Here is a 13,212-nt window from a genome sequence, read left to right on the forward strand (position 1 = left end):
TTTGCCTCATGCCCCAATGCGAGACACATGGCCCGTTCCATCTTACGACGCGTTAACCCGCTTAGTCTCTGCTGCAATCCCAAGCTCATGCCCGACTGTAGCCACCACCGCCACCAATACCGAAAATTTCCATACGCGTTAAAGTGGAAAACAATGTGCATAAAAGTTCTGAACACTGCCGTCGTCGCCGGCAATAATGAAAGCGATCATTGAATGCTCCTCGCTTGCAATTCCAGGCGGCGGTGGCAGCGGCGGCGGAGATCCCTGGGCCACTCTCAGCGTGGCCGGTGCACAGGAGCAATGCATCCCAAAATCGACTCACGCCGTTATCCCGGCCACTGCAGCCCTCCTGGCCGCTGTGACGGCGTTGAAAGTTTCCCGTCCACTTGTTCGTCTACGACGTTGTCACACGACAAGGGACATACCATTGGCTTCCGTCACTTATATCGAAAGAAGAGCGCTGCTTTCCCCTGCGACTGCCTCTGTGGGCTGTTCCAGGGTCACCGAGCGCGGCTTGCCGCACGGAAAGCCCGACTCCGCGCGCGGTGACGCGCATGCGAGTTTTAGCATAGCGGGTACCGTCCGCTGACGCTACGGCGGCGGGTAGCCGACTGGGCCGACTGGGCAGTTGCATATTCGTTCCGGTAGGGTGGATCAGTTCCGCGGGCCGGCCTTCGCCATGCCTGCGCATTCGCTCCACTGAGGGGCAACCTCCTCGCCCTCCCCGCGCGCGCCTGCGCAGTCGGCTCCCGGTAACCCGCCGTGGTAGCGGCGGTAGCGTGAGCCTCCGCTAGCCGCCATGCTAAAACTCTCTTCTCCCGTTACAAGTGCAACGAGCCACTCAGACTCTACGCTGTAACTCCTATACGCGGACTTGGTGTTCCCACGCGACCTGGCCTCCTTGCTGGAACAGGTCTTCCAGCTCCTGCTGCAATTTTCTAGTTGACGACAAGCGCACTGAAAGACTGCATGACTTGACAGTCTCGCTTTCTAAACATGCCCCAAGACCTCCTCCGTTCCTCCGTATTCACATCCCCCCACGGCTTGGCTTGACAATGGTGGCATCTCTTAGAGAGGAGGTCGCACCCCGATCAAACTAATTCTTATTTGTTTTTTACCGCGACTTTCCCTTCGATATACTATTCCTGTCATGAAGTCGATGCAAAGGCTTCATTATCGGGCCGGACACCTCACCTCAAGACGATCAAGACAAAATACCTCAAGACGATCCTGCGGTTTTGTCAGCAGCGAGTGACACCCCGTATCAGCGTCCTGCTAACTGCGAAGTGCGAAAATAGTTTTCGGTTTCACTGTTTCTTTTTTCTTTTTGTAGGAAAGGTAGGAACACGCACATTAAATACAAAAATATGCGTGTTCGATCTGAGCACATACTCACACGGTGTGCAGAGAGGGTTCGCAGCATAGAAGTCGGTGAAGAGGATCCCCTCCGACGCCATTCTGTCCAAGTTGGGCGTCTCCTTGGCTGGCTGACCCAGAACGCCAAGATCTCCCCAGCCCATCTGTCCGCGCAGAGACAGACACTCTTAGCGGGAACGTGTAATGCAGACGAAGGAAATGGTGTGGAAGAGACTACTAGAGAGGGGGGGGGGGGGGAGAGACTCGTTTCCCGGATGCAATACGACGCCAGCTCCGTGCGCGTGATGCCTTGCGCTCGGCGCACTCGACCGCAGTGGCACCTTCTTTTTCTTTCTTTTCTACACTATACTCTCTCCTCCTATTCACCCCATGGTCGAGTTTAATATGTACGTGTATACTCCACTCAGAGTAAAATAATATCGACCTCTCATCTTCCTTTTCTGTCCAAAGTTCACAATGCCAAGGCAGACCCTCCTGACATCTTTGTGTATGCCGCACCACGCAGGCCTTGAACTGAGGGCAGTTTTGGGCCCTTGGTCGGGCCCACGCCAGGCCGTACGTGCTACCAAATCTCTGTTGGTGTTGCACTGGCTTGAACCAAGTGTTGTGATTAACTTCACTGCCAAACACTGTGTATGTGCTTGAAAATCCGTGGGCATACCTCACATTTTTTAAAATTATTTTTAAATAATTTATTTATTTTATTAGTTTAATTCACCGACCCTCATGTTTTTGTTTCTTTACATGACGTAGCAAGCTAAGCGAAATGGCTCGGCCAACCTCGCTTCTACTATTAAATGTACTCTCTCTCTCTCTCCCTCCAAGCAGACCAGTGTCAGCGTGTCAGCTTGGTAGCTTGGCAATCTGTGGCTGCTTTCGTGTTTTGTGTGTCACCAATGCACAATTAGCTATTATCACTTCGTGGAATCATCCAAGTTTACAGGAACGTGGAGGTAGTAAGTTGCGGAAAAAAAATGTCAATGGGGCAGGAAGTACGGTGGACCGATCCCGCGCATAAAGATACTTAGGGGGGGGGGGGGGGGGGCTGTGCTGCCCCCCTCCTCCTCCCCCCTTGTTCCGGCGACCCTACGGATGCCAAGCGCGCGAACATATCGGAAACCGGGTACTTCAGGCCAAGCGCATATCGCGTGTTTGGCGCGTCTCAACATGCTCGTTTTCGGGGGTTAGCAGGTAACAGCGCTGCAAAAAGCAGGTACCAAAAGGGTCACAGCCTGCGTCACGCAACAGTGCGTATTTAAACTACACTGCAGCGTATTTAAAATAGCGTATGCATGTGTCCCCTGGGAAAAGGACGGATGCAGAAAAACGGACATTCCTTCCAAGCCGGAAACTCGTACGATGTGTTGAACTACACATTTTTAGCAATGCAGATCGGTGAATTACTGAGAAAAAGCTCTTTTCTCCATTTACCCCACTGCTTGTTTCTTTAAGCACCTCATGCTGCTAAACACGTGGTGTGGGTTGGTTTGCTCTTTAGGGGCCTTTTTAATTTTTGTCTACTATTTGTGTTTTGCTTCTGCGTTTCTTTATCCTCAAAAATTTCTATTATTGCCACTCCAAGTCGTGTTTCTTGTGATGGATTAAAAATAGAGTGTGCATAATAAAAAAAGTTTTGATGTGCATAATAAAATCTGCATATATATCTGTCTGTGTGGGTCCCCTATATGCAGAAAAACTCAAACATCCTCCTGCACGTTTCACTATAGCATATCGAGTAAAGGAAGGGTGTTGCTCTTTTCCGTTAAACGGTTGGATAAAATGTAGATGTGCTATAGGAGGCGTTCTACGTAAGACCCTTTCATCGCGCAAAAACAGTCGTCCCGACTTGTCCACATACTCCACAAACGCGTTTGGTGGCTCACTGAAAGCCAAGAGATGTCGCAATGCCATTTGAAGACCTGTCATAGCTTACGTGGGCATTCAGTTGTTCATCCAGACAACATATTCCGCATATGCAAATCCGCTTGAGGGGCATTTTCCACTAAATGTTTGACCTGTCACTGACCCAAGATCCAAATTTTGAAAGACTGAAAGGAAAAAGACGCGGGAATAAACAGACCTCTGTGAAATAGTTGGCAGACAGGAGGGCCAATACTCCAATATTGCAAATGGGCGCGTATTCGAGCCCAGCTCTTAAAAAAAATCCCCGTCTATGGCCGGAGGGGGCATGCGCCCCACCCCCCGGTGAAGCCGTCCAGAGGGGGGGGGGGGACACGATCTCACCCCCCCCTTCCCCCCCCCCCCAGTTGTCGCTTCTGCATGCAAGGCTGGTGCATGTTGGGAGCACTTCTGAACCGAACATGATAATCTCCGCCGCTGCTACTGTGACAGAGTATATTACCGCACAATGAATTCTCAGAATCCTATAAACTAGGCAGGTTTATTACAGACCGGCACAAGTACTGTGGGACACAATGGCCGCTAGCAATGCTGCGCACCGGAAAAGTACTATTCTGACGACGTTCAAGGCAACTTTACGCAGCACTCCACGTGCACTCGCAGTGTGCTCAAACCAGGATTGGTCCGTTCGACACCCGTGCGGTGCGCACGTGCTCTCTGTGCACTCGTCTAGGAAGCCACGTCACGCTTCACCGCAATGCACTTGTTATTAAATAGGGAAGGTAGGCGATGACTATTTTGCCCGAGAAATATCACTCAGTACAAGCAGAGTCCTTCAATGCTTTTCTGGTCACGAAACTTCTCCGTAACGCTATGGGAGAGCTTCATATGGGGACCAAAGCTCCCGCGCGGTGGCGCTACGAGTCCGGTGAAGGTGAGTGGGCGGGCCGAGTCCAAACGGCTCCTGACCGAACTTCAGAACGGGTTTCGTCCAGGCCGTCGTCTAGACGATAACCTGTTTATACTAACACAGTGTGCCGAAATCGCGATCAGGGAGCAGCGCTCTTTAATGTGCTGCTTTTTGGACGTGGAAAAGGCGTACGACACTGTCCCCCATGCCCCCCTTTTCCAGAAGCTCAGTCGTCTCGGGCTTCCGGAAACGCTGGTGCGGACGGTCCAACGTGTCTACGAGGGCAACACCATCAGAGCGCACTTTGGTCAGACTCAGTCAGACCAAATCCCTGTAACTAGGGGCCTCCGTCAAGGGTGTCCGCTCTCTCCGCTTCTGTATATCTTGTATGCCACAAGTATTGAGCGGAAACTGCTCCAATGTGGTCTTGGTTTTCGGCTCAGGTACAGCACCACTGGGGCGGACGAGCAATACCGCCTGCCAGGGCTTGCATTTGCCGATGATCTGGTACTTATGGCGGAGTGCCCGCAGGAATTGCAGACCCTGCTGGACATCTGCTTCGCTGAGGTAACACAGCTTGGACTCCGGTTCAGCGCCAAGAAGTCTGCGGTTCTTACCTTCGCGGGAACCAGCAGAGACGCAGCAGTTACCCTCGGCGGGGAAGAAATCAGCATGTGTTCGTCTTATAAGTACCTGGGCGTAGTGCTTTCTGCCGGTGCTTCCATGTACTCACACCACGAGGCAAAGGTGCGTCAGTCTGCCGTTCGTGGCCAGTGCATTCTTCGCCGCCGAAGCTTGTGGGGCTGCAACCGTTTCCTGGTGGTGCGTGACCTGTGGAAGTTGGTGCACGTGCCGGCTCTCACGTTCGCGAATGCTGTGGTGTGCCTCTCCACGTCCACTCGGCAATGGCTCGAGAGACAGCAGCGCGCAGTGGGACGCACCGCTGTAGGATGTCATCGGTATGTGGCCAATGAAGCGGTACAGGGAGACCTCGGCTGGTCGTCTTTTGAAGCACGTGAGGCGGCTAGTAAGCTGTCGTACCGCGGTCGCCTCCAGTTCATGCATCGGGAGCGCTGGGCGCGACGCGTGTTCGAGTATCTGGCGGCGACTTGCATCCGCACAAATTGGGCGCGCCGTGTGTACTTCTTGGAGAAGAAGTACGGCTTCTTCCGCGAGCCTGTTTCTGTGGACACTGCCGCGGCCTGGACACGTGACACGCGCCGTCGAGTGCGCGAGGAAGAGGAGGCGATGTGGCAGCGTGCTGTGCGGGAAAAGCCCACTCTGGCGGTTTACGCGCAACACAAGACTTCGATCGGTGGCTGCCAGCTGTACGACAATAGCTTGGGGAGTGCGTTGCTCTTCGAGGCTCGTGCGGGAGCCCTCCGTACTCTCGTGCGCCAGAAAACGTTCGATGACCAGGTGGCCAGTGTGGTGTGCCGTGCTTGTGGCGAGGGGGACGAGTCCGCCGAACATTTGATCTTAAGCTGTGCTGGTGTCGGACACTGTGACAATATCCGCGAAAGTGGTCCGCCTCCGACCCTGCAGGAAGCTCTCGGCTTCGGGGACGCCGACGGTGTGGTGGACGTGCGCGCTGTTGCGCGTACAAAGCGCCGCCTGGAACGCTGGTGTGCGACGGCAGCCGAGGGACGTTAAGTGTACATTCTGAGATTCTTCGTTATGTTATGCTTTTTTGTTTTTTTTCTTGGTTTCTCGTATGTGGCTGAGTGTTGTCAAGTGTTTCTTTTTGGTGTGCCATATGTTTGTGTCTCGTTCGGGCCGCGTTAGTGTCGTTGTTTGTCATGCATTTCTCTTTCTGTTTGTCCTGGCTAGCGTGTGCGCGGCACACCCACCCGATTCAAAGGGTACAGCCAAAATATCATCATCATCATCAGGTAGAGTTCCTGTATATGCTCCCTACGGGGAGCATATACAGGAACTCTAGGTGAAGGCGGCTTGGACGGCGGTGGCCGCATTTGCAGTGCGTTGGAGCGCGAGCTTGCTGGTGTTTGTTGTGTGATATAGCTTTCTACACTCATCACGAAGGGAAAACTACGTGAACTACCATGCCTCTGACGTGCTGTGTACCTGGTTGCCGCTCTGGCTATCGGAGTACAACGGAAAAGGCTTCGCTGTTCTGCCTCTCAAGCGACCGCGAACAACGCGACAGGTGGAAGCGAGCCATTCCACGACAGGAGACGGACGCTTTCAGCTTCGAGTCGAAGGCCGTTCGTGTGTGCGAGAAACATTTCGACCCTACGGACATTATTCGAGCCGATGAGTTCAAAATAAGTGGGCAATCTGTGCTTCTGCAGCGCGAGAAGCTCAAGCTCCGCGTCGATGCCATACCCCGGATATTTGAAAACCTGCCGCCGTATTTTACGAAGCCCATGCCACGGTCGCGCTCAACGAGAAAATCCGACAGCAAAATGTCGTCGCGTTTAGGCGCTGAACAACGATGGGACTGCAGCTACTGTGATTTTGGTTATCCAATCAGACATTTTGAATTTGGAAAGCGGAGCATGGTTATCTTTGCCTGCATATATATATATTTTTTAACTTGACTGCCGCGCTTGCCCAGGTGCTAAGGCGTTGCGCTGATAAGCCCAAGGACGTGGGTTCCCAGCCGCTTTTCTGATGGAGGCGAAAAGAGAAAACGCTTGTGTGTCCGAGATTTCAGCCCAAGTTTACGATACCTGAGTGGTTAAAATTAATCCGGAGCGCTACACTACGGCGCGCGCCCCATTGCCGGTGTAGCGTCGGCACGTTAAACCTCATAATCAATCAATCAATGTTTTTTTAACTTGCCGTTTGGGTGGCAGGGGTGTGACAGGCACTGAGCGGGCGAGTCTTTATCTGTTGACACCCTATGCCTATGAGGACAGCCGAGAAAGTCGCTCAAGGCTGTAGCATTTCCTCCTACCCTGGCCCCTCCGCACGCCCATTATGCTGCTTCCATTTTGTGAGCGTTTTTTTTTTCCCTGCTGTCCACGCTCACTTTCTGAATCACGAATATTTTTTACATTATTAGCGCGCTATAAAATAGCGCAAACACAGCGCTAACCCAACGTGCTATATGTTTGCACACCTATTTGCTCAGCGCAGCATGTCGCCCAGGACTGAATACAAATTTAATTGTGGCGCTAGTTAACTCAAATCATGCAGGCGGCTGCAAAGGCTAGTCAAAAATTGAAAACGTCAGATGTCCGCCTTCTCAAAGCGAGAACGTAGCGGTGCCTGCCGCAACGAACGAACACTGCAACATAAACGCCTCAGTAACACCCGTGGTCTTGCCTCAATTTGCTGTTGTCGTTCCAAGCGTTCTACCCGGGCGACCAGATGTTGATTTTGCTCCGAAAGGGGAACCCGCACTCCTCTCGGCCTCCTCCTGCGGGAGCGAGGGCTAGGGGTGACAGCGGCGGCACTCCAAGTAGCCCGCGCCGACCAGACGTAGACCTCGGGGTCGGCCCGACGCCGCGGTGAGCGGTGAAGACTACGGGACGGTGAAGCCCTGCGTGGCCTGACCCGTCCCCGACTGCCGGTACCTCAATAAAGTCCTTTCTCTCTCTCTCTCTCTCCGTCAGTTGGGTCAACTGACTGCTGATTTGCCATACAGCAGACCAGAAACGAACGACGCGACACCTGCGGACACCAAAAACACCGGATATGACGACTCACTCTAAAACCAAGCCGCTGACGACTCCCTCTAAACCCAAGCAGCAACCGAAACTAACTATTTGGCAGTGGAATTGCCGCAGCTTTAAAAATAAAAGAGGCGATCTCCAACAGTACGTTTCCCTCCTCTCTGATCCACCAGATGTCATAGCCCTTCAGGAAACGACCTCAATCGCTAAACTGCCCGGCTACCTAACTATCACCACGCAGAACGGGAGAGACGTGTGTACGCTCATTAAAAAGGACATCACGGCCATACAGCATCAACTAACCACTCATAGCCATGATAACGTTCTCGTCGAATTAATTCCTCAGAAGACGAAGAAGAAAAAGAGCACATTTGTTCTCAACGTATATTGTCGCCCTAAAAACCACGCCATTGGATTAGCAGATATTATTCGTCAGGCTAAGTGTATCGCAGCAGAAAACCCTTTCATAGTCACCGGGGATTTCAATGCGGCACACACCGCCTGGGGATACACATACCAAACAAAGAGGGGTCGCGAACTCTTGACCATCATGGATGAAGAGCAACTTATTCTGCTCACCGAACACCACCTACCGACCAGAATCGGCACGAGCACGGTGAGGGACACCTGCCCCGATCTTACGCTGGCAGCCAACGCTCCTAGAGCCACATGGCATAACAGAGAGGATAATCTCGGAAGTGACCATATGATTATAGAAACTGTGCTTCCGGGACCTCAATATAGGAGAAATCTAGGCGCAGTCAAATTAACCGACTGGAATAGCTTCAGAAAGGCCAGAAGCCAGGCGCAGCAAGAAGAAATTAAGGACATTGGACAATGGGCACAAACGCTAGCCGCAGAAGTGAACACCTACACCAAGAATATTCAGACAAGCATCGAAACGCCAGCAATTGACAACCATCTCGCACACTTATGAGAGGCGAGAAATAGCTTAATGCGGAGGTGGAAACGCCAACGTCATAACAAAAAGCTCAGACGACGTATTGCGCAAGTCAATACTGAGGCAGCAACATATGCAGCAAAGTTATGCCACCAAAACTGGGCCCACATGTGCGATGGCCTCAGTGGCAGACTTAGTACCTCCAAAACGTGGAACCTCCTTCGCTACCTCATAGATCTTGCCCGAAGTAAAACTGAAACTTGCAAGACAATGCAAACGATATTGCATAAATTTCAAGGAAGCGAGCAGACACTCATCACTGCGCTTAGGGACAGATACCTCCCTGAAGTACAACAGGATCAGCTCCCTGATTACACAGGATCCCCGAACTTGGAATTAGACAAGCCCATCACCACGGCAGAAGTACGAGCAGCACTTCTCAAACTCCGCAGAAACACCACTCCCGGCAAAGACAAGATCACCAATAAAACACTGATGAACCTCGACGACACTTCTATAGAGCTCCTCACTAACTATATGAACGAGTGTTGGACGGGCAGCAAGCTTCCCAAAGAATGGAAAGAGGCAGAAGTGAGGCTCTTGCCAAAACCGTGGAAAACACCATGTATAGAGAACCTACGCCCAATTTCTTTAACATCTTGCGTGGGGAAACTCATGGAGCACGTCGTTCTACAGAGACTTCAGAACTACCTCGAGGACACCGATCGCATTCCACACACAATGTTTGGATTCCGGCCAAAGCTATCGACGCAGGACATACTACTGCAATTAAAAAAAGAAATTTTTGAGACCGCAAGCAAAAATGCACCCAAGGCAATTCTCGCACTTGACCTAAAGGGAGCATTTGATAATGTAGCCCACACAGCCATACTCAAAAATCTCACCTCCTTAGACTGCGGAGAACGTACATACGGTTACGTTAGAGATTTTTTAACAGCCAGACAGGCGATCCTGAAAGTAGGCGACCTGCAGTCCAACCCCCACAAATATGGAAGCAGAGGCACGCCGCAAGGCGCTGTATTATCTCCGATGCTGTTCAACATCGCAATGATAAACCTGCCCCCAAAACTTGGAAGCATTCCAGACATAAAACATGGTCTTTATGCAGACGACATCACAATATGGATAGCCAAAGGGTCGGAAGGGGAAATGCAGGAGAGATTGCAACAGGCTGCAGATACTGTTCACACGTACGCGAAAGAATGCGGACTCGCCTGCGCTCCCCAAAAATCTGAACTCCTGCTGGTGCACAAACGTCGTCATGACCTATCTACCTCGTTCTTCATAATGATTGACGGTATACGCATAGAACCTACCGATCACATCAAAATTCTCGGAATGACCTATCAAGAAGACTGCAAGAACACCCGCCTACTTCAAAAACTGGACTCATCCACTGCTCAGATAACAAGAATGATCCGTAGAGTATCGACTCAAAAGTATGGCATGAAAGAACAAGATACGATAAAGCTCGTTCAAGCATTTATAATTTCACGCCTCGCATACGTAACTCCCTACACGATCCTCCAAGCAGCAGACAAACAAAAGCTCCACACCCTTATAAGGAAAGCTTACAAACAAGCCTTGGCCCTCCCACCGACAACATCCACCGAACGTCTTGCAGCACTAGGGATACACAACACCATAGAAGAAATCGTGGAAGCCCATCTCACGGCGCAGCAAGTCCGGCTCGGCCTCACGAGCACCGGTCGATCAGTTCTGACCTCTTTAAAGCTTAACGCTCTCACGGAGACGGAAGATGCGGGCATAGTCCCTCTAGAAATCAAGACAAGACTGAAACTTCACCCCTTGCCGAGGAATATGCATCCCGAACACCATCAAGCACGAAGAGCGGCTAGGGCAGAAGCTCTTCAACGTCAGTACGGAAAATCTGAGGAGGTGGTATACACTGACGCCGCGGACTATGCCCGGTATAAAGTAAAAGCTGCGGTAACCGCCACACCCCACTCCCTCCTCAGTAGCTTAACATTACGGAAGGCAACAACGCTGCAAGCAGAAGAGACGGCAATCGCCCTCGCAATCGCCCAAACCCGAGCATCCACCATAATCACGGACTGCCAAGCCGCATACAGAAATTACGCGGCAGGAAGAATTTCCACAATCGCTCTCGGCATCATCCTTCAACACCCACCTCGGAGAAACATCAGAATAATCTGGACCCCAGCCCACTCTTCTCTCTGCGGAAACCAGGCGGCGCACGCCTTCGCTCGAGATTTGGTCAGCCGAGCACCGTTAGAAGAAGAGGAAAGGACAATATACCCCCTTCTCACGTACAAGGACATCACACAGCATTACCGGCTTGGCCGAATGCGATACCCTCCAGTTTCTGAGCAGCTAACCAGGCCCCAACAGGCTGCTCTTCGTCAACTCCAGACGAACACGTACCCACACCCTACGAGGCTGCACGCTATACACCCCACCCTCTATGATCCCCTGTGCAGACACTGCGGCGTCCCTGCCACGCTTTACCACATGGTATGGCAATGCCAAGTTAACCCCCACATTGACCCCATCCCAAACCCCTCCCGAGAGCAGTGGGAGAGAGAACTCGCTAGCTCTTGCCCCAGCAGACAGCTGCAGCTGATCGAACGGGCGAAGACGGCGGGTTGCTCCAATGGCGTCCTGGACTGAGGGCTCCACCCACAAGGCTTTTCGAAGCAATAAAAGTAATAAAAGCAATAAAAGTTTGCAATAAAAGCAATAAAAGCAATAAAAGCAATAAAAGTTTGCTCCACGCAAACCTCGCAGCCAGCCCAGCCACCAACCTTTTCCGGCCTACTGTACTGAAGATTTCCCGGAGCTACATACCCCACCGACGGACGCCCGCTCCAAGTCCCATCATAATCTTCAAACACAGGTGAGCTGGTCAGCCGCACTTCGCAACACTCCCACTGCTCCCAACCCAATCCCCTCCCACCCCTCACAACCTCTCCCCCCTGTCCCCCCTACTTACGAATCAGTGCTAAAGGAACTCAAAGAACAACAACAACGTTTTCAAACACAACTTGACACTCTCACCAAGAAGATTGAGGCCCTCGTTGCGTCCCCTCTCCCCACACCTGTCGCACCAGTCGTGCCCACATCTGACCAGATAAACGCCACCATCGACAGCAAGCTAGTCGATGTCTTAAAGCAACTCATGGACGCCCAAAGAGAGAGTCTGGCCCCCTTATGCTCTGGCATTCAGGCGCTCACTGACCGACAGAACAAGTTAGAACAGGCTATCCAGGGCATACATGACACCCTGGCGTCCTCCCACCCGACCAAGAAGCTCAAGCATCACCCCTATCATGACTAGCGCACCGGAGGCCTTCCTCGTCGTATATCAATGGAATTGTCGATCTCTCAGTAGTAAGCGACACCAGCTAGCCCTCCTTACCCAACAGGACCCGCCAGATGTCATCGCTCTTCAAGAAGCAAATACTCCTGCCCCTCGCTTGCCACAATACAACGCCTTCACCCAGGACCCGCAAAACCGCACAGCCATCCTTGTACTGAATTCCCACCCAGCCCAAGCACACCAGCTCAGCCAGACCATTCCTAATACCTTCGTTGAAGTCATCTCCACCCGCCCATCGCAACCCAGCATGTATGTACTAAATATCTACAGCCCTCCCACCAGCAGTCTTCACACCATCGAGGCGCTCTTGCATGAAGCTACACTCAAGGCCAATGACAACCCGCTGCTTCTCCTTGGTGATTTTAATGCCCCGCATACGGCTTGGGGATATATGCGCGCTTCGAAGAAGGGTACGGCTCTGTTACGCGCCACCCAAAATCATCAGTTAGTCCTGCAAAATGACCTTACAGTCGCCACCCGGACCGGTAACAGTGTCACGCGTGACACCACACCCGATTTAACATTTACAAAAAACATTCGAAATATCACGTGGTCATGCTTGGATGAAACTCTCGGCAGCGACCATCAGATCATCTCCATCCGAATTCCGACCTCGAAGAAGTCTCCTCGGAAGGGCACTGCCCGCCTAACCAATTGGTCCGCGTTTCGAGATGACGTCACTCCTCTACCACCCATAGATCAAAATCTTGACGAATGGACACTGGAGCTTGAAAAGCGGGTCAATAAGCACACCCAAGAAATCGCACTCACTGACAGTACACCAGCCGCGGACCCCCACCTTATGCACATCTGGGAAGCTCGACGAAGCCTGTCAAAACGTTGGAAACGCCAAAAACACAATCGTTCCTTGAAAAAACGCATAGCCCTTCTAACACAGCTAGCACAGACCTACGCTGCTGATCTTCAACGACAGAATTGGCACTCTTTTTGCGACAAGCTCCAAGGCACTCTGCACACGAAGAAAACCTGGCATCTGCTTCGGTCCCTCCTCAACGACACCACTACCAGGCGACAAACAAACCATAAAATACACCAGTTGATTCGGAACAGCTCGCTGTCTTCTCAAGACCTCCTGAGGTCTATCCAACTCCACCTTTTTGGAGACCCAGCCTCTTATCCG

The 13,212-nt window shown here is 52.0% G+C and overlaps 1 protein-coding gene across 3 annotated transcripts in view; it reads right to left on the bottom strand.

The window, feature by feature from the left end:
* LOC144154863 (N-acetylgalactosamine-6-sulfatase-like) overlaps positions 1-13,212 on the bottom strand; it is a 48,328-nt gene that overhangs the window by 31,989 nt on the left and 3,127 nt on the right. For 2 of the 3 annotated variants that reach the window (XM_077685937.1, XM_077685936.1), the window contains exon 2: positions 1,397-1,520. In XM_077685937.1, coding sequence (XP_077542063.1) covers positions 1,397-1,520 — 124 coding nt within the window. Of the gene's footprint in view, positions 1-1,396; positions 1,521-3,310; positions 3,426-13,212 lie in introns of all 3 variants that reach the window. The other variant, XM_077685938.1, reaches the window with a different exon arrangement.

This window comes from Haemaphysalis longicornis, unplaced genomic scaffold (genome assembly GCF_048455015.1).
Source record: "Haemaphysalis longicornis isolate Haplotype H1 unplaced genomic scaffold, Haemaphysalis longicornis Haplotype H1 scaffold_1, whole genome shotgun sequence".
Taxonomy (NCBI): Eukaryota; Metazoa; Arthropoda; class Arachnida; order Ixodida; family Ixodidae; genus Haemaphysalis; species Haemaphysalis longicornis.